The sequence below is a fragment of the Heptranchias perlo genome, chromosome 34 (genome assembly GCF_035084215.1).
Source record: "Heptranchias perlo isolate sHepPer1 chromosome 34, sHepPer1.hap1, whole genome shotgun sequence".
NCBI lineage: Eukaryota > Metazoa > Chordata > Chondrichthyes > Hexanchiformes > Hexanchidae > Heptranchias > Heptranchias perlo.
Genome location: NC_090358.1, coordinates 25,609,971 through 25,637,301, shown reverse-complemented (window position 1 = coordinate 25,637,301; position 27,331 = coordinate 25,609,971). Strand labels below are relative to the sequence as shown.

Sequence of the window (27,331 nt, the reverse complement as noted above, 5' to 3'; positions counted from 1 at the left end):
GTTTCATCCGAAAGATGGCACCTCTGACAGTGCAGCACTCCCTCAGTACTGTCGACCTAGATTTGGTGTTCAAGTGGAGGGTTGTGGATCTTTGGAATTCTGTACCCCAGAGGGCTGTGGATGCTGAGTCACTGAACATGTTCAAGGCTGAGATAGATAAATTTCTGGACTCCAGGGGAATCAAGGGATATGGGGATCGGGCAGGAAAGTGGAGTTGAGGTCGAAGATCAGCCATGATCTGACTGAATGGCGGAGCAGGCTCGAGGGACCATGTGGCCTACTCCTGCTCCTATTTCTTATGTTCTTATGATCTTAAGTGTGCGGAGTGGGACTTGGAACCGCAAACTTCTGACTCAGAGGCGAGAGTGCGACCAGTGAGCCACGAATTACACCCTTTGTTGCAGCACCTGCTCCTGAGTGGCCTCCGATGCTCTATTAGTGAATCAGGCTGTCTTTCCCACCCCTCTCCCCCGGTGACAGCTGCTGATTCCCTGTAACCCAGCCCCCAAGCACTCTCCCAACCTGTCACGCACGTCGCGCCTGGGGTGGGGGAGGATCTAAATATGTAAATAAGCTGACCTCACTTTATGGGGCGGGTCAGATCGTAGCCTCGCCCCCACCACTGTGCCATCCCAGTACTGTTCAAGGAATAGAATGTCACTTGCTTGGTTTTAATGGAATAATGATTTTTTAATATCTGAACACAACAGTATTTCAGGATCTTATTTAGTTCTATTTGTAACACAAAATATGAGACTTAAATTCAGATTAAAGGCTTCAAGCATGCAGTAAAGTAAATGATTTATGAATATATAACTGTATAAGTTACAGGAACAGCTGTTGGGAAGATCGGGTAGTTTAAGGATACATTTTCATTCACTTTAACAACTGACATGCTGTAAAAAACATTTTTTTTAATACATGACCTAAGTTCACACTTGAATTTAAAATGCACAAAATAAAATAATGTACTCAAGCCAGCCTAAATTAAGGTGGAATTTATCCCTTTTCACAGGGAATGGGGGAAAATTCTGGAATTCCCTCCCTAATCCTCTCCACCTCTCCGTCTCTCTCCTCCATTAAAACCTACCTCTTTGACCAAGCTTTTGGTCACCTGTCCTAATATTTCCTTATGTGGTGTAACACTCCTGTGAGGAGCCTTGGGATGTTTTACTACGTTAAAAGCCCTATATAAATGCAAGTTGTTGCTAAAGGGATTTAAGGGCCAATTTTCTGAATGAGCGCACCCAGCCCAGAGCCTTGTTCATTGGCCAGAAAATGGAGGCTCTCGGTTGGAAAACCAGTGATTAGAGTGAGGGAGGGTCATTTTTATTTTTCAGTAAGGAGAAACAATCCTGATTCATAAACCTACACTAACTCAGCAGACATGTACTGTGCCCCAGAGGTACCCCTACCTGTCAGAAGGTGAAGCTTGTTCAGAGTACTTATGGTTCTATAGTCAGTTACGTGATCAGCAGTATCTCTCCCGCTTTGCTAATTTTGAGACAATTACAGTAAATTTAACAACATAGGAACAGGAGTCAGTCACTCAGCCCCTCAAGCCTATTGCGCCATTCAATCAGACCATGGCTGATCTGTACCTCAACTCCATTTACCCGCCTTTGATCTATACCCTTACCCAACAAAAGTTTATCGATCTCAGTCTTGAAAACAACCCTCACAATATAATTAAGTGATATAATAAGATAGCAGAGTCAATTTTATTTTAAAAATCGACAAACGCTATCCTGAATCAGATCACGGAGCTCCTAAACCACATCGAATTACGCAGAATTTACAGGAACAGGTCATTTGGCCCAGCTGGTCTATACCCACATGAGCCTCGTGTTTATGCTCCACACGAGCCTCCTCCCACTCTACCTCATCTCACCCTATCAGCATATCCTTCTATTCCTTTCTCCCTCATGTGTTTATCTAGCTTCCCCTTAAATGGATCTATGCTATTCGCCTCAACTACTCCTTGCGGGAGCGAGTTCTTTACTATTCGTCCTTATGTGTATCCAAAGGGAATGTGAAAGTGACTGGCCCTAGACATTTGAACATATCAGGTCATTTACCTCCGCGACATTTAGTTCAATGCTTGCTCTTGACTTGGTTCTACTTAGTTTCTCATTGGAAGATTTCAAGTGCTTCTCCTTACTGTGGATGACCTGGATGTACTGGTCAGTGCTGCTGTTCTGCTGATCACTGCTCGATGCTATCGATATGGAGTCCGATTCGGTCAGTGACTGGTCTGCTTTGTGCTTCGTTTTCCATTTGACGTGAGCTCCTACGTTTTGGTTGGTAGGTCCCGAACCTCTGCTATTCCGCTGAGGGTGCGATAACCCAGGGCCAGCACGATCATGTGGCTGGTCGCAGTTTTTATTGTACGATTCGTACTGAATCTGGGTTAGGTCTTTCCCGATCAATATCCGACTATCTTTGCTGTCCCCGATGTAGAAGCGGGTCGGCTGGTGGAGGTCCGAGAGCGAGTGGGGACGAGGTGACCTGCTAAATGAACCTTGCCCCATCTCCTCCTCGTCCTCCTCCTCTTCACTGAAGTGCAGCTGCGGATTTGCCCTTTGCGCTCCGTGGACTACGTACCTTTTCAGATTTCTTGGCAACATCTCCACGACTTCTCTGGACTCGTCCACCTTGTAATGCTTTGGGATTCGTGTGGCCGAGCGCATTAATCTCTTCCTCGGCTCGTGCTCATTGACGAGTATATAACGGGCCGTGTGCACTCTGCGGCCCAGAATCGTCTGCGGAGCCCCGTCTATGGGCGAACAGTGCAGTGGTCTGATGTTTTTTCTAAATGGGGCATCGGAACGAATATCTTCAGGTAACTTGGTTGCTCGGCTGGAGGACTGTTTTGCTCTGTAGACTCCACTTGTGGCCCCCTGTAAGACCCCTAGATTCCTATCAAGAGGGTAAATATAAAGATTCAACAATCAATAAACTCACAGCCAGCCAGAGGTCATGAGGGGATATTTTGCACATCTGTGTTTTTTTAAGAGTGTTATTAAGTCCCATTTTTCAGGGTTATTCTCCCTGACATGATTCCCGGTGAAATCCCTTTCTCCACCTGGAGAAACACTTGCCATTTAACCAATCCTGGTCACCCTGATATCGACCCAGAATTTGTTGCTGAAATAACGGCGAGTTTGATGGCCCAAGCTGTTATTAACGTGTAAATCGTCCGCCAACTTGTGGCGAGGAAGAGGTTCCCCGTGAATTGCGAAACACCACAAGCTGCTGGACGATTTGCGCTGTTTCACCGTTAGCCTTGCGAAAATGGCAGCTCGCCCTCAACCTCCCCGTGAGTTTCACAAAGTTGCTGCACTTGCGCATTAATTGCCGATTAAACTCGCCGCAATAAGTTAGGGCTGGTACTTAACAGCATAAGGACCTTCTTAATGAGATTTATGTTCTTGCAATGCCACTCAACCTCTCCAGCCCGGAAAGGGATCAATTGAAACTGTGAAGTCTCATTCCTACAGGTAGTAAATTGTTGCTAGAGATTTTTTAAATTTAAAATTTAATTTTTTTTCTTACTTTTCCTTTCTGTCTCTTTTTTTTCCCTCTCTCTAAATCCAATCATTCTTTCTCTCTCTTTATTTCTCTTTCTGCACCTGATTTGACTCGAATTCACCCTCCTTCGACGTCGTTCCTCTGTTTCTTTCTCAATCGTTAAATCTCATTAAGGCGATAGACTGTTGGTCCCGTCGTTCACTAAGGTCCCAGATGCCCTGTTGCCCTCGCCACGCTGTTATCAGCTCGCACATCCAGCAAGTTAAAGGCAAAAACATTTCCAGCTGACGGGTGAGGGAAAAGGTCTAATTGACGGGGCAAACTCCAGCTAGATCTGGACCATTATGGCTTCACATTTCTGAAGTGGCTCAACACTTTAATCAGTAAAAGTAATGGGAAAGAGGTTCCAGGGAAGCTGCAGAGAGGGGAAGGTCATGTTATCACTGGTCAAAAGGAATCACATCCGAGGTAGACAGAAGCCCTGTGGGACTCCAGTATTTGAAAGGTGGATGAGAGTTCAGGCCACAAGACTCACTTTTGGCAACTTTTACTCTCAAAGGAATCTAAACAGCAAGTTGATGTACTACGCCCTATAACTGGTCGTATTAATAGCACGGGAGCCGAGATTCAGTAAAACATTAATCAGCACCAGGGCGGTCTCCTGGACTACCTTTGATCACCTACAGGGGTCGGAGAGGAATTTTCCAGATTTTTCCCCCCCTAATTGTCCTGGGCTTGATTCTAGTTTTTTGCGCCTCTCCCAGGAGATCAGATGGTTCTGGGTGGAAGGGGAGTGTTTATATTGTGATGCGTAAGGCATCGCAGTTGTGTGGGTCGGGCTGGATGGAACAAGGAGTCTTCTCCTGAACGTTAGTGTTCGTATGTTGAAATTCACAGAGTGGGGGGTGGGGGAGGGGGAACGACATCTCCAGGCGGAAGTACCAGGTTGTGCCCACCTGGGACCCCCCGCCACTGAATCTGGCAGATTCCAGGGTCAGGGAGAGGATCACTAATTTGAATAATCTGGGTGGTCACCTGTAACTCTTGGGCCACATCGTTGGGTGACCACTAATGGGGGAAGGCTGCAAAATGTGGCAGACAATGCCAGTCCTTGGAAACATGGTGATTGTGGCACATGGGCCCCCTTTATAAGGGAGGCAAAAAATACTTAAAATATTAAAAATCTACAGGACTCCAGGCCAATTCCCAGGCTTGGACCTATAGCTAGGGCCTCCCTTCCACCAGCCAGCATTCTGGTGAGCAGCATCTCCCTGGATGCACTGACCTGCCGGTGGATTCCCAGGCTTGTCTGCAGCAACTGCCAGTTCAGGAGTAATTGCCTGTCTTGGCACTTTTTCATTATTTACACCGCTAACCATAACACGAATCGATATCCAAGCTTAAAGACATTCTCAGCAAGATAAGAGGCTACTTCATTTAATTGGAAACAAAGTCCACAAGCAGCCTGAAGGCCCAGAAGCCTCCGGCTAAGCATGTGTTCCATTACTGATCTCAATTCCGGATGCAAAGGCCGGCCTTGTGCTGGGGGTGTGACCAGGTCACGCTGAAGGCTTAAATCACCAACATCAGTCGTATCTTGGTGCGGTTTGCCTGTCAAAGGGGAAATCGATATTGGGGTCATAGTGCTCGCTCGTCAAGTACTGACCGACATGCACAGGGATATTGTTCTCAGTCCTTTGATGTCACAGTGGGGTAGCAATCGGGGTCATTTTCACTTTCATCTTCACCGCCTGGGCAGTAACCCTCCACCTACCCCCCCACCCTGATTTTCCCCCCGAGATCAGTGGAACAAAAATCAGGTGGGTTCTACACCAGGCTCCGTCAGATTACTGCCCATGCGGTGAAGGTGAGAATTAGCCCCATCGGGGCTGAAATTTGCCCTGGGCAATACCGTAAAACAAGTGGTAGCTAATTGGCCGCCCGGGGGTGGAATGTAAAACTTTCCGCCGATTCGCTGTCACCTGTTTTGCGCTGCCGCCCAAGGTCGAATGTCACCCCCATTGCTTCTTCACAGTGGGGAAAGTCAGTCTTCAGAACTGTGGTAAATCATTTACCAAACACCATGAATTATTCACCTAAAGCCTGTCCTGAAAATAGTTGCGCAGCAACTTCTAGCATTTATGCAAAGCCTCTTTTGCACTGCGATTTTGCAGAAAAGATTTACTAACATGGATTGCATTTAAAACTGAAACAAAATTTAAAATTATAACTACATAAAATAATATTTATTATATTTGTGGGGTCACCTGTCCTAATATCTCTTTATGTGGCTCGGTGTCAAATTATGTTTGATAATCGCTCCTGTGAAGCGCCTTGGGACGTTTTCCTACGTTAAAGGCGCTATATAAATGCACGTTGTCATTCTTGTTTACCATCCAGCCTCTTTTGGACCAATATTCAGGGTCAGAGTAGGACTGAACGATTCAGAGCATCTTTCAAAATGTAGAACTTTCAACAACTCAGGACAAAGGGAGCAAGGATCAGAGGCAAGGGCTACAACATAACAGCCCCGATTCTCCACTCCTCGCTCCCGGTGAAGGCAGCTCCGCCTGGTGAGCTCAGGATCGTGGAATTGGCTCTCACCTCATAGTGCAAGGAGCTGCGACAAAAATTGTGACTGTTTTTTAATTCATTCATGGGATGTGGGCATCACTGGCAAAGCCAGCATTTATTGTCCATCCCTAATTGCCCTTGAGAAGGTGGTGGTGAGCCATCTGCTTGCTTGGCCACTTAAGAATCAACCACATAGATGGGGGTCTGGAGTCACATAGAGGCCAGACTGGGTAAGGACAGTCGGTTTCCTCCTCTAAAGGGCATTAGTGAACCAGACGGGTTTTTACAACAATCCAGTAGTTTCATGGCCACCATTACTGATACTAGTTTTTTAATTCCAGATTTATTTAATTAATTAAATTTAAATTCCCCAGCTACCATAGCAGGATTTGAACTCATGACTCCAGATTACTAGTCCAGTAACATAACCACTATGCTACCGTACCCCTGATTCTTTGTAAGTGTTTCTTTTCCTTCTTGGAACCTGTACACTTTCTCGCGGCAATTAGCAATTTGGATACAGAGGAATCGAAGGGCTTTCTGACCTGTGGGAGGCGTGCTCGCTCCTGTGCTTTTGTACAGCAGTTGCAGATGGATTTTGAGGTGCGCCAGCAGCCCGGGTGACGTCAGCAGCGTGAGCCACCTGTTGTGAAATGCTCTGAATGTTACTCCCCGCGCTGACTGGGGAGTCAAAGTTCGTGACACTCCCGTTGTGCCGCGGGGAGGATTGAATCGAGGACTCCTGGCTGGTGATGTCACTTTCATGTTCATTTCTCTTGTCGCCGTCCCCCAAATGTTGAAATCTCGCTGCAAAATCGAGAAAAACTCTCAGAAATTAAAAGTTCCGTATGTTATTCATTTATTTCAAAATAAAAAATTAACAAGGACATTGTGGGGTGATTTGATTAAATGATTTGTCTGGTGTGCAGACCCTGTCCCCCTCAAACCGTAAGCTTGCATCCAAAATCCAGGCATGTGCTCCACACAATGCTCTGTCCGTGATCGCACTTTGGAAAATGTGACAGGCAGAAAAATGGATGAGGGGCCATGTAACCTGGTCCCGCTCCCATCGCTGCTCCCTCCACCCACCCAAATAACGGCATTTTTACATAGGAATTGCTAGATGATAGAAGGTCCATTTAGTTCTACCATCCTGGTAGTCGCATGATACAATGATAATGGAGTTGTTGACTAATCAAAGCAATCAATCTCTATCAATTAGTCTACAACAGACCCAGACATGACATAAGCAAAACCCCCAATGGTTCCCAAAGCTCTCCACCATAGGTCCAAAGTCACCTGTTCCTCCCAAGGATGCTACACTTTCCACATGTCATGTCTCAAATTACTCAGATACGATATCCCAAAGTGCTATTTCCTGAAAGAAATCTAACTGACTTGCATTTGAATGAATCAATACTAACTGCTTCCACTGTCTCCCCAGGGAGTCTGTTCCATAGACTGACCACTCACTCACTGAAACATTGTTTCTGCAGAATGGTTCTGAATTTACCCCCCTTCAAGTGCAGGCCGTGTCCTCTGGTCCTACTGTTCTGGACAAGGTGAGATAGCTTGTCATGGTCGACATAATCTAGTCCCTTTAGAATCCTAAAAACAGCAATCATATCACCTCTCAACCTTCTCTTTTCCAGTGAGAATATGCCCAATTTACATAATCGCTCCTCATAATCCAATCCCTCCATCACCTCAATCATTAGGTCAATATTGAAGAGGAAATTCAGGGCAGCATGCCCAAAACTGCATGCCTGGTTTCAAACGTGGCCTCACCAGTGATCGGTTCAAGCCGAGAAAAACTTGTTCAAATGGATCATCAAATGCCCTTGAGATGTATCCTAATATTTGATTAGCTTTGTTGACAACAACTTCACATTTATTGAATGATCAATACTCACACCCAAATCTTCTCCTTCCAGTTCTTTGCTAAAGGACACCCTATGGTTGTGTACATATTAGCTGATTCCATGTGCATTCCCTTGCATTTATCTACATTACCTTATCTCCCATTCCTTGGCCCATCTGCTTAATTGGTCCAAGTCTTTTTGAGTTACCTCCCTTATATTTGTCACCTGATGTGACATCAGCAAATGTGATTGATAGCTATGGTACTTGCATATTGTTATTTGAACAATAGAGGGCCCCCTGATGAGAGTAAGCATGCGTAGCAATTATACTCCAGGGTCTCCTTATGGTATTGAATGTTATATCTTTGGGGAGAATGTTCTGGAGTCTGAAATAAAAGCAGCCATTATATTATCACGGGAAGTACTCCTGTCAAATATCCCCCTTTGTTATGGTTCAGTTTCTGCCATCTGATATATGTTGACCTTAGCTCTCTCGCCTCCGACTCAGAAGGTTGTGAGTTCAAGTCCCACTCCAGAGACTTGAGCACAAAATCCAGGCTGACACTCCAGTACAATATTGAGGGAGCGCTGCACTGAGAACATAAAAAATAGACACAGGAGTAGGCCATACGGCCCTCGAGCCTGCTCCGCCATTCAATGAGATCATGGCTGATCTTTGACCTCAACTCCACTTTCCCGCCCGATCCCCATATCCCTTCGTTCCACTAGAATCCAAAAATCTGTTGGAGGTGCCTTCTTTTGGATGAGACTTTAAACCGAGGCCCCGCCTGCCCTCTCAGGTGGACGTAAAAGATCCCACAGCACTATTTTGAAGAAGAGCAGGGGAATTTTCCCCAGTGTCCTAGCCAATATTTATCTCTCAACCAATATTTATCCTGCAAATTGGCTGCCGTGTTTCCTACACTTCAAAAGTACTTAATTGGCTGTAAAGCGCTTTGGGCCATCCTGAGGTTGTGAAAGGCGCTATATAAATGCAAGACTTTCTTTCTCGTCAACTCGTTTGTCTTGTACTCGGGGCTGAGAGACAGTTCCCTATTCAGACTGAATCTGCTATGAATCGAAACCTGCACCAGGGCCTCCAGATACAACTGGCAACGTAATGGCAGGCGCAGGCCAGGTCTAAATCTGGTGCCTACTGATCTCTCCCGCACGCCTTCTTGCATCCTCCTCCATTTCAGCCATTAAAAACTGTGATTGAGTCATTATTGAAAGTTCGCCTAGAATCAAAAATGACTCAATCCCTAGCCCTTATGCAAGGATTCAGCATATCTTTAATGCCCAGTTTTGAATGGCACAATTAACACTGGACAGGCCTTCCATTCTAAACTTGTAAAATCTAGGGCTTCATGTCAAAGGCCTCATTTGCCCTCATTAACAAGCTCTTGTACATTCTGTACAATGTGGACCTAAAGCCTGGCTGGAATTCGGCATCATGAGCAGTAAAATGGGGATCCGGCAAAGTGTCGGAGATACTTCACAAATGCTGCTGGCGGTGTTCTCCCGCACTGGAAAACACAGGAGCCTCCCCCCATATTTTGCAGGCAAGGGTGCCTCACCAAATTGGGGGTTTAGGATCCAGGCTAACACACGAAGGGTGAGGTGTCGGAGGGATGCTGGGAGGGGAGGGGACAAAACTGGGAACAAATAACTAATTTTATTCCTCTTTTGATTGGCAGCTGCAGAGACGATCCTAGACTCCCAGTAAGAAGCACGAATCAGAGATTGGGTTATTACACTGTCGCTCCCACTCTCCAAACTAAGAAAGAAAAAAGACATGCATTTATATGGAGCCTTTCACGACGTCAGGACGTCCCAAAGCACTTTACAGCCAATGAACTACTTTTTTGAAGTGTAGTCGCTGTTGTAATGTAGATAACGTGGCAGCCAATTTGCAAGATCCCACAAACAGCAATGTGATAATGAGCAGATAATCTGTTTTAGTGATGTTGGTTGAGGGATAAATATTGGCCAGGACACCAGGGAGAACTATCCTGCTCTTCATAGGGAGACTACGCTCCCTATGAGTGAGGCTCCTGGTTGGGAGAGTGGGATTGTGGAATCACCCCTTACACATTTACATTCACACTAGTCCTGGTCTTCTCCCTTATTTTCCTTGTGGGTCACAGTAATCAGGAACTCCATTTCCCTCAACAAGCAGGGAGATACCCGGAGTATCCTCACAACTGGAGAGCCTTCAGTCTCCATAGCAACTCTTGAAGAGCACTAACATTTGCATTCCAATACTGATAACTTTTTTAACATAAAATATATATAGAACTTCTCCTGTGCAATGTCATTTGTCCTCAGTTTAACTGATTGCATTATATAATATAATCAGAGATTTATTAGCTATTAAATGAAAAACTCTCCTACCTACTGCCATCTGGAATACTTTCTTTTTATCCTCCGTTCTTTCCTGCAGATAGAAAGGACCCAAATATTTACATAACTTCTCTGCTCTAATGAGATTTATGTGTGCGAGAGCATGCCAAAAGTTTCAAAAGTCAAATATAATATACGTACAACTTGGAGCTGCATCCTGAGCTGATTATTGGTAAATTTCAGCCAGCGTGCAATTGACTGGAGATAATATATCAGCATACTAGAAGGAGGAAAGGAGCTGATCAATTAACGAGAATATATACATACTGCCTTTCTATGACCCAAAGTTGAACGAATGCACGTCAGTGCAGTATGTAAGATTTAGCTATTTGGATAGGTTGTAGCGTAGTTATATTGCATTCTACCAAGCTTTGGTCATGGGGAGTATTGTGCGTGACCATCAGGCAACTGCAGTTGCACAGCCCAGGATCTTCCATCAATCAATTTTAACAGGAAAGAAAGAAGAAAGAAAAATTTGCATTTCTATAGCACCTTTCACGACCTCAGGATGTGCCAAAGTGCTTTTCAGCCAATGAAGTACTTTTGAAATGTAGTCACTGTTGTAATGTAGGAAACATGCAGCCAATTTGCGCACAGCAAGATCCCACAAACAGCAATGAGATAAATGGTCAGATAAGCTGCTTTTAGTGACGTTGGTTGAGGGATAAATATTCGCCAAGACACTGGGGAGAACTCCACTCCTCTTATTCGAAATAGTGCCATGGGGTCTTTTACGTCCAACGGAGAGGGCAGGCGAGGCTTCGGTTTGATGTCTCATCCAAAAGATGGCACCTCTGACAGTGCAGCACTCCCTTAGTACTGCACTGGAGTATCAGCCAAGATTATGTACCCAAGTCTCTGGAGTGGAACTTGAACCCACAACCTTCTGACTCGGGCGAGAGTGCGGCCAACTGAGCCACAGCTGATACTGTGGATGGAGATGGAAAATCGATAATAGATGGAGAATTACATTGTGCCTGCAGTTTGCCGATACATGCGGATGGAAGCAAGACAGCCCGCTGGTAGCATGCATTGATGAAATCAGCCCTTAACGTGCATTGGCCGGGAATTTCCTTGGAGTTGCTCCGGCTTCGCTGCTGTCACTCCACCGGAAGTGCGGCAGAAACCATGGTTACGCGCGTTGGCGGGTTTTCCGTCGCATTTCTGGCTAAGTTATGGAGGTGGAGCGGGAACAGCTCCGAGGAAATTCACGGCCATTAACTCCTAATAACACCATGATGGAAAACTCGTTATACTGGCTGAATATTGAATATGCGGTATATCACGGGACTGCAAAACGTCACCCAAACACCACTAACTGCGACCTACTGTATTTGAAACTCACTCTGTACAAAAAATGCCACAAAAAAAATACTTTTTAAGAGTTGGTAGCTCTCTCGCCTCTGAGTCAGAAGGTTGTGGATTCAAGTCCCACTCCAGAGACTTGAGCACGTAATCCATGCTGATGCTCCTGTGCAGTACTGAGGGAGTGCTACACTATTGGAGGTGCTGTCTTTAAGGTGAGACGTTAAACCGAGGCCCCGTCTGCCCTTTCAGGTTGTCATAAAAGATCCCATGGCACTATTTCTAAGAAAAGCAGAGGCGTTCTCCCGGAGTCCTGGCCAATATTTATCCCTCAGTCAACATCACTAAAACAGATTATCTGGTCATTACCACAATGCTGTTTGTGGGAGCTTGCTGTGCACAAATTGGCTGCCGTGTTTCCTACTTCACTTCCACTTCAAAAGTGCTTCATTGGTTGTAAAGTGCTTTGGGGCATCCTGAGCTATCGGGTAATAGAATTAGCAAATGTTAAGCTACAAAAGGTGCTCCTAGATTGATTCCATTAATCATTCTCTGTGGCTTTTTAATTTAAATTCCCTCCTGTTGTACTCGTTGCGCAGAGAACAATAAAAAGAGTGTGAAGTTACGGTTTCTGAAAGAAGGTGTCGCACTCAGCTGCATTTGTACTTACAAGAGTAGGAGCAGGGCAGGGAGAGCTACCACAGGGCTGGTGACATAACTCATCACAGTGTTGAACCAGACGGGGAAATCATTCACTATCGTCTCAGACAAAATGTCATAAATTTTATCCTGACCACTGTTTAAAAAAAGACCAAGATCTGAATTAATATTGCTGCGATGGTATATTTTAACAATATTGTTCGTCAATAAACAGGAGCTCTGTTCTCTCACTGACAAGTAAAGTTCTTTTTATGAATGACTTGGTATTAAAGTACGTTACCTAAATGGCCCACAACTCGGAGATGGCCTGTATCTCGCTATAGCGAAGACTGTTGGTAACATACACAAGAACAGCATGAACAGGGTCATGGCTAGATAGAAATTGTTAGACCTGGGAGGAAAAACACACAATACCATCAAAACGTCCACTGTTTATCATCACTGACTGCAGTATAGGGTAATATCTTGGCGACTCTGCTCCCGGTGCGGACTATAACTCAGTGGCAGTGTGAGTTGGAGGATTGGGCAAAGAAGGAATGCCTCTGGTTCACGGCCCTCCTGATTTTCAGGTAACTAAAACCTTTCACCTCCGCACCCAATTCTCCACTGCACGTGGGGTGAGGCCTTGAGCTGGGAGCGTAGTCTCGATCAATTCACTTTCATAAGTCTTTCTCAGCAAGCTACACAACAGTCAGAGCACTCAGTAATCACATATTTAATCCACCAAGGTTGCCATGAACCTTCACAGCCTTTGACCTAGTAAGAATTATGGGTGAATGATACCAATACTGACTGCTGATGGAAGCAGTATATTTGATTTGGATTGTGAGCACAGAGGTGGAGGACACAGATTCAAGGTTAAAGGGGGTGCAGGGCAGATTCACCAGAATGATACTGGGGCTAAAAGGGTTAAGTTATGAGGACAGGTCGCAAGGCTTTTATTCCCTTAAGTATAGAAGATTGAGGGGTGATCTAATTGAGGTGTTTAAGATGATTAAAGGAGTTGATAGGGAAGATAGAGAGAAACTATTTCCTCTGGTGGGAGAGTCCAGAACAAGGGGGCATAACCTTAAAATTAGAGCTAGTCCTTTCAGGGGTGATGTCAGGAAGCACTTCTTCACACAAAGGGGAGTGAAAATCTGGAACTCTCTCCCCCAAAAGCTGTTGAGGCTGGGGGTCAATTGAAAATTTCAAAACTGAGATTGATAGATTTTTGTTAGGCAAGGGTATTAAAGGATATGGAACCAAGGTGAGTAAATGCAGTTAAGATGCAGATCAGCCATGATCTAACTGAATGGCGGAACAGGCTCGAATGGCTGAATGGCCTACTCCTGTTCCAATGTTCCTATGTATTCCTATAACAATCTTCATGTGAGGTAAGAAGTTCAAAGAAATTATCCCCCTCTCCGTACAGAATTAGTGGGCAAGTGGAATAAACTCTTACCAAAAGCAACTGATGCTCTGTTGATTAACTCCTTCAAAAGAGCTGGATTAATATTTGGTTGACGACAGGATGGAGGAGGCCCGGATATGACGAGCCTCCTCCATCTAAGGATGATGTGGAGATGCCGGTGATGGACTGGGGTGGACAAATGTAAAGAATCTTACAACACCAGGTTATAGTCCAACAATTTTATTTGAAAATCACAAGCTTTTGGAGATTGTGTTTAAGTGGACCAATTATTTCAACTGGATAGGTTTTGAGGACCAGGGCCATGCTTACAAGTTACGCAAGGGCAGAACTAGGTTGGATGTTAGGCAGTTTCTTTTCCCCAGAGAATAGTGGAGCTGTGGAACAGGCTGCTGGCTTGTGCGGTAAAAGCTGATTCACTGTATACCTTTAAGAGAGAGCTGGACATGTTTCTGGCTGGGCTGGAGATCACCTCGTACAAGAGGTAGGTACACTGTAATGTGAATCAGGGTCTATGTGATCTCTTGGACTGGTTTTGAATACCTAACGGGGTTGGGGAGCAATTTTCCAGTTTTTTGTTCCCTAATTGGCCTGGGTTTTTATCTGTTTTTTTGTCTCTCCCAGGAAATTACATGGCTCCGGGCAGGTAGGGAGTGTCTGCACTAGGCATCATGACTGCTTGCGACAAGCTAGATGGACAGTCTTTTCTTGTCTTTCTAGTCTTTTCCTGTTCGACATTTTCGTATGTTCGTATCATCTCTTTTTGAATCCAACTGAGCTACTTCTCGACTATCAGCTGCTTCCCTTTGTGTTGTATTTTGCAGTAAGTAACTGAATCGATTCAGGGAAAGTACTCTAGGATATTCAAGTAACATCTGACATCTTTAACTTACTTTGACTTTCATCAGTGTCTGCTTACTTAGGGGACAATACCCATTCCTCATCATTGGGTACCTCCATATGGGACATTATCCATACCTCATCAGTGGGTAACTCCATATGGGACATTATCCATACCTCATCCATGGGTACCTCCATATGGGACAGTATCCTTGGTTCATCAGGGGGTACCTCCATATGGGACATTATCTATATTTCATTAGGAGATACCTCCATTTGGGACAGGCTATGTTTATTCCTGCTCTTTCTTATTTCTCACTGACACTTCTCTTCAAGTCTGATACCATCTTCTGATATCCTTCTAGTTGCCCCTGGAGCGTGACTCCATACTGACCTTCTGTGCAGTGGCCTCCCAAGCCCGTTTCATTCTCTGAGTGGCCCCCCTGCTCCGTAGACAACAGTTTGCCATGGCCCTCACAGTATTTATTCATGATCTGCAGATCTTGATCTGTAAATCTTACACTGGACCTTCCACGCTCTCCCTCCATTTCTCACTGAAACTGCAAACTCCACGGCTGGATTGTCCCACAGTGTGCTATTCGTACCAGCTGTAAATGGGACGATGAATTAAACTTTTGATGCTTAAGTGGCTGACTAGCGAGGTGAGCAGCAATCTTGCATGTGCTTTCCTACTGGTCACTCAGTTGTGCGTTATCTTTAGTGACATTTAATGCACCCGAGCTTCCAGAAGGTACACAAATTAAGTGGTGCAAAAGGGTAAAAATGGTTCCTCCCATTTAACTCTTTGTGTGCCAGGAGTAATTTCACTCCCCTCATCTCCCAGTGTTGTGCACCAGTATTTGTATTTCAGATGGGTGCTTCTAGCCCTTTGTTTCTGATTTGGTTACTACCGACTGTTGTAAGTATTACTGCTAGTTATCAACACTAACTGGATGCCAACTGGTAGCAAACCTAACAGTAGTAGGATGCTCATCCAAAAAGGTACTCGCTGGGAATTTCCAGGACCTGCTGCCGTAACTTCACCCCGACACCCGTAAATGGGGTTTCCGTCGCAGTTCCGGTGAAGTTACGGCGGCAGAGTGGGAGCAGCTCCGAGGAAATTCCCGCCCATTGTCCCACTACCAAGTCTTTCCAGTACCACTGCACATGGAGATAACTCTGGGGGTGAATCAGTGTTCTAGTGTCCCCAGCACTGAGCCCTGCTCCAAGGGAATGCAGGTCAGGGAATCAGGACTACAGTATAGTAACCCCATCATTGATTCAAGCTCTCTACAAGCATGGCCTCCCTGCCAGGATCGTGTGATCAGGGAATCACCCATTATACGTCTTCAGCTATAGAGATTAGCTCCAAATTCTTAGAAGGAAAAATTGGAGTCATGGAAATCCAGGTGACTCGAATCAAGTGAGAACATATTCCTCTGATCAGAGGAATAAGGAACACAGTTGAGAAACATTCATACTAATTACATAGAGACAAGGGAGTGACGTAGTTAGGAGTTACTTTAACAAGAGAGTTTAATTCAACAAAGCAGAACATTCTGGGGCTTCTCGTAGACATGTTTTGCTTAATGTTGGATAACCGAACAAATATGCATGGCTCACAACCTGATTCTTCACAAAGTGTCACAAGCATTGTATTTATTCTAACTAAACCAATGATTTCTTGATATCTTCCGAATTGGGTTCAATATTAAGCTAAGTAACCATGTCCATCACAACTCATTCACCACGAACATGGAGTTATTTATATAGTGCACCGACCTCGAAGCCCGGAATACTTGCTGATGTGGAACGTTGCAGGTCAACACTGCCCAGCTCCTTAAATACATGAGGCCAATCAGTTTGAGAACATTGAATGCTGGAAGACATGGTGAGAAGAAAGCTCCCATCCTAAAGATTGAAGGTAAAAAGAAAAGCTGCAAATAAAACTATGCTGGAAATGCACAGCAGGTCAGTCAGCATCTGGAAAGAGGAAAGGTAGATTACTCTTCCAGGTTTAGACCCTTCATCAGAACCCTAAGGAAGGGTATACACTCAATACATTAACCAGTCTTTTCTCTTTCCAAATGCTGACTGACCTGCTGCATATTTCCAGCATTTTCTGTTTGTATTAGTGAAGATTATAGTTGTCACTCCAATGTGTACTACATAAAAATACATAGAAAGTTACAACACAGACGACAGACCACTCACGACAGACCACTCACACCAACCAGTCTTAATCACGTTTACCCATATTCCTTCATCCCCTTTTCCTTCATTCACCTATCCAATCTAATCGTGAATGTTGACAGTTTCTGCTTTAACCAGTAACACTGGAATTCCACAGCCTTACGACTCTCTGTGCAAAGAATCTTCTCCTGCCCTCTGTTATAAATGTCTTACATTTAATCTTCTATCGATGGCCCCTCATTCTTGACACCCTCAACTACTGAAAACAGTCTCCTTCTATCTACTCGGTCCCATCTTTTCGGAATTTTAAACCAATTGCCCTGTAATCTGCATTGCCGAAACGAAAAAGGGCGTCTCAGATCTTTCTCACATCTTTCATATCTCACATCTTTACTTTATTTTAAAAGTGTATCATGATAAAATCTAGTAATTACCTCACTGGATCTGGTGCAGCTCTAACTTTTGTATGGGTGGAATATTGCAGCTGTTCGATTAGCTACAAGAGGTAAAGTTTGCAAGTCCCTGCTTCAGGAATGGAGCTTCACTAGGTGGGAGCACAGGTCACAGACGGGGCTGAGGGGCCAATTCTGGGGCCCGCACTCCAATCTAATGAGGCGCCTCGCAACAAGTCGTCACTCACCCACCCACAAATATAAGGCACAAAATTCATATTAAACTGATTTAGAAAATAACACTGGTAACATCAGAAACTCAGACATTTTCAGCCCTTCATCCTCAGAATATCTCAAAAATTAATTACAGTTTTTAGATTGTAATTAAATTAAACTTCCCAACATTTTTGAAAAAGATCAGCCATGATCTAATTCAATGGCAGAACAGGTTTGAGGGGCTGAATGGCCTACTCCTGTTCTTATGTTCCAATGTTTTGGCTTTAACATTTCTTTATTTGTTCTAATAACCTGTGAGAAAAATCAATCCCCCTGTATGAATTTTGCAACATACCATATCATTCCTTGATTATAAATCAGATGCAAAACATTCTCGGCAATCTTGAATTCTCCATACTCAGGCTGCAAGAGATTTGAAATAAAAAAAAATGAGAACACGCTGTAATAAATAGTGCAAATGGTGCACAGTTCAAATCTGTGTAATACTCACAAATTTACTCTCCAGGTCCCAGCACCAACAGTCACTCAAGTATCGCACGAAAAGCCCACGGATGAAATCGATAAGCAGGATGCTACCCACAGTGAAAAGCATGTCAATAATAGACAGCTTCAGCATCTCCTGAAGATAGAAACAGCCCTTTATTTGAGTAGTGCTGGTTATAAGAACAGAGGTTTACATGAATAGCTTGCCACAGGGATGAAATGAATTAGCTGTATGGAGGCACTCTTTGCTGTTATTTTACGGAGACCATCTTTCAGAATGCTCAACATGTCTCATTTTACTGTAGCTTTTCTGTAGACTTCAATAACGAGCGGTGGAGCGAGCTTTTGGCTTAGTGGTAGCATTCCCACCTCTAAGTCAGAAGGTGCGAGGTTCAAAACCCTACTCCAGACAGTCCTGGCAACCGGAATTCTGGTTTTGAATTCTAGGTTAACATCCAGCAGGATTCTGGTGTCTGGTGGGTGTGGGCAGCCCCTCCCTCATCATATCGGTTGTGGGAGCCCATAAAACCCTCCTGCCGTATAGGACTAACCGCCCTATCAGCTGGTATAAAGATGGTTACAGCCATCAGCCATGGTTGGAGCGTTCACATCGCGGCCTGTCAGACTGTTAATCAACCTGTGAGTCCTTCCACTACTTCACAATATTCTCCAGGGGAAGAGCGTGAAGATACAAAAAACATTAACAAGTGGTTAAAATTTTTATATGGAATCATTTGTTTTTTTCCCCGTACAGACAGACTGCTCCTCCCAACCTCGTTAATGGTGCAGCTTAACCAAAGGGGCTCCTTGATAGGCAATTAGGTTCGGCCTTGTTGGGGGGGGTGTGGGAGGGGGGGGGGAAGACGTGTCTGGTGGGAACGGGAAATACTCCTCATAATGGAGGCTGGGAGATTTGACAGTGATGGAATGTGACTTGACCTTGTGACCTTTGGGTTTTTACCCGGCTAACAAGATTTTGGTCAGCACAGCAAGGTTTAGCGTTCTTTACAGCTTCATTTGATTATTCCGAGTAACTGAGGAAAGCACTTTCTGGTCAGGAAATGTATTATTAAATGATCTCACGTAACTCTTGGGAGTCAGCATGCGGCTTTATTTGATCATTTTTTCATTATGCCTCCTTTTCAGACCCAGGCACGTTGCAGCTCTCATTCAGCTGAGAGGTTGAAGCAGTGTGGGTCACAGGCTTCTGATCGCTGCTCCCTCACCTGAGGGGAAGCATTCGGAAGAACTCCTGCAAGAAGCCGGACAGAATTATCAAAGCACCACCACTGAGGCTAGCTTGGGCGACTGCCAGTCAAGGCCGGAACTCAAACTTATGCCCTTAATACAAGAGAACGTAAGCTCGAGGAACAGCACCTCATCTTTCGATTAGGCACTTTACAGCCGTCCGGCCTCAACATAGAGTTCAACAACTACAACCACCGCTCCCATTTTCTCGGACAGCAGGTGCTGGTAATGGTTCTGCTGTAACCATTTACACCTCCTCTGGACCCTTGATTAGTTTCTTTACTTGTCCTATTACCACCTCCTTTTTGCCTTGCACCATCATCTGTTTTGTCATTTAATCACTCCTGCTCTCCACCCTGATCCAGACCTTTCCCTTTGGTCTTTCCTCCTCCCGTTTCCCTGGCTCTGTACTTGCTTAAAAACTGTTAAACCTCTTAACTTCTTCCAGTTCTGATGAAAGGCCATCGACCTGAAACGTTAACTCTCTGCCTCTCTCCACAGATGCTGCCTGACCTGCTGAGTGTTTCCAGCACTTTCTGTTCTTATTTCAAATTCATTCCTACTGAGGAAGAGGCCACTTATGATGCTTTTTTTTTTACTGTGCTCATCAAGGTAAGGGACGCTTGTACTGGGGACTGGAACCCTTTCCATTTCAGGCAACCAATACCAAGCGCTTTTAGTCACATATATCACAGTCAAATGCCCTAACAATGTGCCTCGGCTCCAACCTCAGAGGGGCATCTGTTACTGCACCAGTGTGACATTTCTGTGATATCCCACACCAGCCGACCTGTGGCTTCTCTGAGTGCCATTGCAATGCAGTGCGGAATTAAATATATGTTTTGTACTGTAGGCCCATCCCCATTAGGAACGCGACTGAGAGATTCCCAAACTCATTTCACATTGGACCCTTACAGCCAGCAGACAGATGAGATTTTCATCCCACCGATCTGGGCTGAATTTGAACCCAGGTCGCAGTAGGGTCGCCAACACTCCAGGATTGTCCTGGAGTCTCCAGGAATTGAAGATTAATCTCCAGGACACTGCTGCAAGCAACCCAGGAGAAAAACCATAGGGGCATTAACAAAATTGTGTTTTTTCTATTTCTTTGAACACTTTTATTTATTAGTTATTGGAAATGGGTCACAAAAGGCTGTCTGAAAGTCAAGATTAATCCGATCGGGTAACAAACAGTCTGTTTGTTTTCCAATTGGCGTGGGAAGGCAGTGTGCCCCGGAGGATGGACCGATGGCAGGAGTGTGGGGGAGGGGCGGTTCGAGGCGGGAGGACATGAGATGAAACCTCCAGGAATACACCAACCAGAGTTGGCAACCCTAGGCCCCACAGACGATCACACTGCTCACTGTTTGCTGACACACCTTCCAATTCTAATGCAAAATGACACTGCATATGTATATATTTAAACTATAAAGAACTATCAAAGAAATGTTCAAGGACCTGTCCAACATAGGTTTCCCAACACTGATCTTGCTGAGTCAGAATGTTGTAATCAAACAAAGCCGTTCTGTTAAACTTGGTTAAAGGTTTTGTTTTGTTGTCTTCTGAGCTGAATGTGCTGTTCCGCCTCAGTCTAATCTCAGGTACAATGGTCGAGAGGCTTTCCTCCTCAGGGAGGGCTCTGGTTGCCAAAAATGAAGTACCCGTGTCATTGGAGTTATCCTGGAAAGAATGGTTCAGACACAATCTCAGAATAAATATTACTCCATGTTTTAAAAATGCTATTTCAACTCTTATTAATGGTTCAGGCTGCATTATGGTTCAATATTTATTTATTCTGTCAGATTTATTTTATTTTAGGTTTCAGCCACTTCAAAAAGAAAGCCTTGCATTTATATAGCACCTTTCACAACCTCAGGTCATCCTGAAGTGTTCTACAGCGAATGAAGATGAAGTACTTTTGAAGTGTAATGTAGTGTTGTAATGTAGGAAATGCAGCAGCCAATTTGCGCACAGCAAGATCCCACAAACAATAACGTGATGATGACCTGATAATCTGTTTTAGTGATGTTGGTTGAGGGATAAATATAGGCCAGGACACTGGGGAGAACTCCTCTGCTCTTCTTCGAAATAGTGCCTTGGGATCTTTTCCGTCCACCTGAGAGGGACAATTTAACATCTCATCTGAAAGCAGCACCTCTAACAGTGCAGCACTCCCTCAGTACTACACTGGGAGTGTTGGCTTATAGTATGTACTCAAATTTTGTGGGACTTGAACCCACAACCTTCTGATTCAGAACCTGCTACCACTGAACCTCTTTAAAGTTAGGCATGTGAGTGGAAAGTCCATAAAAAGGCAAATGGGGGATGGTGGGTTTGAGAGTGAAGCATTGAATCTAACAGCACTGAAATCATGTTGAATTTGTCGTAAACATTGGTTCGGCCACAGTCGGAGTATTGAGTGCAGTTCTGGGCTCCCCATTATGGGAAGGAATAATAGATCCATGGAAAGGGGACAGCAGAGATTCACTAGAATGACATCAGGAATGAAAGGTTATAGTTATGAAGACTCAAAAATTGGGAGTTTTATTCACTGTTGCTGGGAAAGGAGAGAGAAAGAAAGCAAAGACTTGCATTTATATAGCGCCTTTCACGACCTCAGGACGTCCCAAAGTGCTTCACAGCCAATGAACTACTTTGGAAGTGTAGTCACCGTTGTAATGTAGGGAAGATTGGTGGGGGGGGGGGGAGGGGGAAAGGAGATCAAACAGGATTCCAAAATCATTAAACGTTTTGAATAGGTAAGCAGGAAAAGATTGATTCCACTGGTTGGTGAATTGGTAACAAGGGCACACAGACTGAGGGTAATCACGAGAAGAACAAATGGGAAAGTTAAAAGAAGCTTTTCCCCACAGAGGGTTATTGGAACATGGAATGCGGCAGAGACTAGAACATCATTTAAAAGGGAATTGTAAAGGGTGCATATAAAAAGACCCAGGGAATGGGCAGGGAAATGGGATTAGAGTAGACAGCTCCAGTTGCAGAGCTAGCACCAGGACAGGCGCGATGGGCCGAATGGCCTTTTTCTGTGCTGTAATTCCTACGGTTCTATGATTAACCCTGGGTCGATTGATTTATTGCTGGGTGTATCTCAATTCAGTTCTTGTATTGTTGAAGTCAATATTCTGATGTTATCGCTATTCCTTGTTTAAAATGAAAATGTTTAAAATCAGTAGAAGTGACAGAAGTAAAACAACGGATGTCAATATTGATGCTAATTCTGATCTGAATGGTTGTTTTCTAAAGAGAATGGCCCTGAAAGTGAACCTCCCTGTTTGGGCATAATTCTCATCCACACCAAACACCTTCACAATTGAATTTTATTTCAATGATGGTGGAACAGGTTTAAATTTTCACACACAACTTGTTAAAAGATATTTTGGAATAGTAAAATATTTTATGCTAACTTCAACAAAACCTATTCTGCTGAATAATCTGGAAGTTACGACATGATCCCTGACAAGTGGCATAAGGATTAGCCAGAATGATGTCCAACACTTCTCAAATGCCTCTTTTTTTATTCAGTTTGATTTCTTAGGCAATGAGTTAGCGTTGATCAGGAACCAACTCTAATGATGCAGCCGAGAAAGGGCATCATCTTAGTTCATTACTGTCCCAAGGAATGGCGGAATACAGGTTACCCATCGTTGTTTCCCACAAGGTGAGTTCCCAATCTCAGCCAGGGCTGCCTATGGACATGCTGAGCTGAGGCCAGGCGCTTCACCAGACAGACACTGGCCAGCACCAAACGTCCACCGTATCACAGCTACTTCACCCTGGCTTTGGCAGAAAGATGGTCCCCGCCTGCTGTGATCATGGGATGATGTGCTGTGTGACAACCTATAGAACTGAGAGGCAAGAATATGCAAGGTGTTAGCTGTGGCTCTGTGGGTAGCATTCTTGCCTCTGAGTCAGAAGATCGTGGGTTTGTAGTCCAACTCCAGAGACTTGAGCACATAATCTAGGCTGACACTCCAGTGCAGTACTGAAGGAGTGCTGAATTGTCGGAGGTGGGGGGTCTTACAGATGAGTCATTAAACCAAGGCCCCGTCTGCCCTCTAAGGTGTTCGAAATAGTGCCATGGAATCTTCTATGAAGAAGAGCAGGGGAGTTCTCCCTGTTGTCCTGGCCAATATTTATCCCTCAAACAACATCACTAAAACAGATTATTTGGTCATTATCACATCGTTGTCTGTGGGACCTTGGCTGGACAGTGACTACATTTAAATGGAAGGAGAGAATCTCCGAAAGCTTGTGAATTTAAAATAAAATTGCTGGACTATAACTTGGTGTTGTAAAATTGTTTACATTTAAATTGGCTGTAAAGCATTTTGGGACGTCCTGAGGTCATGAAAGGTGCTATATCAATGCAAGTTCTTTCTTTCTTTCTTTTTTATGAGTGGAAAATAATCATGTAAAGGTATTGACCTATAATATATTATTCATAAACAAATTAAAATCTTTTATATTGCTGTCTTGCATATTAAATATGGTCACTTTGCTCATTAACGTTCTCTCTGCCACTGTGAGCAGATTGGATGTCGCCTCTCTCATCGTGTAGATTCCCAGAGTATTTAAGCAATCATTAAGCTGCACTGTCTTAAAAAGAATGGTGACAGAGCCAAACAGTTGATGGAGTTACACAATCTGTCCTAATTTGAAAGACAAATTGAAGATTTGATTAGGTTAATTCTGTTGTCATTACATTCCTGGCAGCTAAACAATGGTGAAGTTTTTGAGAAGGGAAGGTTAATGACACAGGTTTAAATCAAAAGGCATCACCTCAGGCAGATCCCAGAAATTATTATTGTTCCCAAATGATTTCTAATTGAAACACAACGATGCATTTAATATACCTTACTTTCTAATTCAGCTTGTACTCAAGCCCGTTATATGATTAATGCAAATTGTAAACTAGATTTTTCATCAAAATGCAACAAGTTGGAGTTGTACATGAAGATATTCTGGGGGAGAAATTCAACTCAAGCCTCCTGTTTTCTGGTGTAAAATCGGTGTAAGATCTCTGAATTTCACGGTGCGATCTGCCGGGTCTGAACGGTGATGAAATTGCGTCGGTCACTATATTTGCTCGGGACACTTTTAGTCGTCCATGGTGCCTGCCTGAAACAGGCATTAGGCTCCTTAAATGTGCAAATCACAGTCCTACGCCAGGAGTAGGACCCTGAGTTCAAAAATCCGGGTACAAATGGGCGGAGCTTGCAACAGACATTGAGCGGCCTAACCTGCGATCCTTAAAAGGGACCGCTGGAGGCCACTCAATGAACAGGCCAGCTCCTCCTGGGCCCACAAAAAAACCTCTGGTCCGATGCCGGTGTCTGAGGTCCCCCAACCCCCATTCCTCCGGGGATCCCCTCCCCCCCCAGTACTGACCTACTGGCCGGCACCTACGCTGAGCCGGCCGATTTGCCATCCTCCCCGACCGGCGATTGGCGGCATTTCAATGAGGCCCGAAGTTGAATTTGGTTCGGGCCTCAGGCCAGCAAGGAGGACTGGGGCTCCATCGATTTTACACCCGTTTTGGGAACAAGTTGAATTTTTCAGCATCTATTATTGAAACCAGTACTTGAAGCTATGTCACCTTCTAGCAATGTGATTGGTCCCTGCACATTGGCAAAAGAACCAGAGGTGAGATGGGGAGAATTTCTTTTACGCAGCGAGTTGTTATGACCTGGAATGCACTGCCTGAAAGGGTGGTGGAAGCAGATTTAATAGTAACTTTCAAAAGGGAATTGGATAAATACTTGAAAAGGAAATAATTGCAGTTATGGGGAAAGAGCAGGGGGGTGTGGGACTAATTGGATAGATCTTTCAAATAGAAGGCACAGGCATGATGGGCCTCCTTCTATCCTGTATTCTACATGCTGAAGCCACGTCTTAAACTACTGACCTGATTGGTCTGTAAGAAGAACATGACCTATTCAATGCGTCCATTTGTGTGATTTTGAGGTGATGCTGCCATGTGGGGTTCTGGTGATGATTTATCGGTTCCCAGCACCTGACCTGAACTTTGGTCCTGGTTCTTTTAACTATCTAACCACCGAGTGTCAATAGTTAGCACTCTTGACTCAGTGTCAGAAGGTCATGGGTTCAAGCTCAGTTCCAGGAGCTGAGCACAAAATCTAAATTGATGCTTTAGTGCAGTAGAGGGAGTGCTACATTGCCAGAGGTGAAATGTTAAACCAAGACCCTGTCAGTTCAGGGACGATGGTAAAAATCCCATGGTACTATTCATGAGGAGCAGGGATTTCTGCTGGTGTCCTGGTTAACATTCATCCTTCAACCAACACTACCAAAGCAGAGTAACTGGATATTTTCTGTCTATGGGATCTTGCTGTGTACAAATTGGCTGCTGCATTTGCCAACATAACAAGAATGACTTTACTTCAAAAGTAATTTCTGTGAAGCACTTTTCCCAGAGGCCTAAAGAGGTGCTATATAAGTGCAAATATTTCTTTTTATTCCCTGAATTGTGACTCTTTCCATTGGGTGCAAGTGCCAGTGCCAATGCCTCTTTCTGCACTACCCCGATGCCCACTTAACAAAAAAGGTAAAATTAAAATGAAAAGACTTTACATGACCCCTGATCAGAAAAGGAGCCTAAAAAATGGTCGGCAGAACTCAGAGCAGATGTGTAAGGAAATTGGGAAGAAAGAGAGGTCAGAGGGATCAATGGGCTAAAGTTGGGGGTTGATAGCCCTGCAAAGGGGAAAAAAAATAAAGTGTGAACATAAACAAAACAGAAGAGATGCAGCAAACAACAAGAGAGTAAATTAGGTGATAAAGTAGATATAAAATACTGAAGGAGGAAAGAGAGTGAAGCTAGGAACCAGGTCAGCACTCTGGGAAAAGAAGGAACCAGAGAAAAGGATTTAGTTCATCAGCTGGCCGAGTCCTGAAGGACATAGCTGCCAGACTGGGCCTGCGGCAGGTGGTGAGCGAACCAACACGAGGGAAAAACTTACTTGACCTTGTCCTCACCAATCTCCCTGTCGCAAATGCATCTGTCCATGACAGTATTGGTAGGAGTGACCACCGCACAGTCCTCGTGGAGATGAAGTCCCGTCTTCGCACTGAGGACACCATCCAACGTGTTGTGTGGCACTACCACCGTGCTAAATGGGAGAGATTCAGAACGGATCTAGCAGCTCAAAATTGGGCATCCATGAGGCGCTGTGGGCCATCAGCAGCAGCAGAATTGTATTCCACCACAATCTGTAACCTCATGGCCCGGCATATTCCTCACTCTACCATTACCAACAAGCCAGGGGATCAACCCTGGTTCAATGAGGAGTGTAGAAGAGCATGCCAGGAGCAGCACCAGGCGTACCTAAAAATGAGGTACCAACCTGGTGAAGCTACAACTCAGGACTACATGCATGCTAAACAGCGGAAGCAACATGCTATAGACAGAGCTAAGCGATTCCACAACCAACGGATCAGATCAAAGCTCTGCAGTCCTGCCACATCCAGTCGTGAATGGTGGTGGACAATTAAACAACTAACGGGAGGAGGAGGCTCTGCAAACATCCCCATTCTCAATGATGGCGGAGTCCAGCACGCGGACAAGGCTGAAGCGTTTGCAACCATCTTCAGCCAGAAGTGCCGAGTGGATGATCCATCTCAGCCTCCTCCCGATATCCCCACCATCACGGAAGCCAGTCTTCGGCCAATTCGATTCACTCCACGTGATATCAAGAAACGGCTGAGTGCACTGGATACAGCAAAGGCTATGGGCCCCGACAACATCCCAGCTGTAGTGCTGAAGACTTGTGCTCCAGAACTAACTGCGCCTCTAGCCAAGCTGTTCCAGTACAGCTACAACACTGGCATCTACCCGACAATGTGGAAAATTGCCCAGGTATGTCCTGTCCACAAAAAGCAGGACAAATCCAATCCGGCCAATTACCGCCCCATCAGTCTACTCTCAATCATCAGCAAAGTGATGGAAGGTGTCGTCGACAGTGCTATCAAGCGGCACTTACTCACCAATAACCTGCTCACCGATGCTCAGTTTGGGTTCCGCCAGGACCACTCGGCTCCAGACCTCATTACAGCCTTGGTCCAAACATGGACAAAAGAGCTGAATTCCAGAGGTGAGGTGAGAGTGACTGCCCTTGACATCAAGGCAGCATTTGACCAAGTGTGGCACCAAG

At 44.7% G+C, this 27,331-nt stretch overlaps 1 protein-coding gene across 1 annotated transcript in view; it reads right to left on the bottom strand.

Annotated features, from left to right (window-relative positions):
* Positions 1-856: 856 nt before the first annotated feature.
* The window catches only part of LOC137301649 (transmembrane channel-like protein 3), a 43,620-nt gene continuing 17,145 nt past the window's right edge, over positions 857-27,331 (bottom strand). The window contains exons 13-22 of the mRNA XM_067971188.1: positions 20,598-20,819; positions 17,899-18,027; positions 17,743-17,810; positions 16,369-16,497; positions 12,616-12,726; positions 12,346-12,471; positions 10,512-10,590; positions 10,362-10,404; positions 6,651-6,912; positions 857-2,919 (exon numbers count right to left, since the gene is read on the bottom strand). Coding sequence (XP_067827289.1) covers positions 2,049-2,919; positions 6,651-6,912; positions 10,362-10,404; positions 10,512-10,590; positions 12,346-12,471; positions 12,616-12,726; positions 16,369-16,497; positions 17,743-17,810; positions 17,899-18,027; positions 20,598-20,819 — 2,040 coding nt within the window. The 3' untranslated portion in view covers positions 857-2,048. The remainder of the gene's footprint in view (positions 2,920-6,650; positions 6,913-10,361; positions 10,405-10,511; positions 10,591-12,345; positions 12,472-12,615; positions 12,727-16,368; positions 16,498-17,742; positions 17,811-17,898; positions 18,028-20,597; positions 20,820-27,331) is intronic.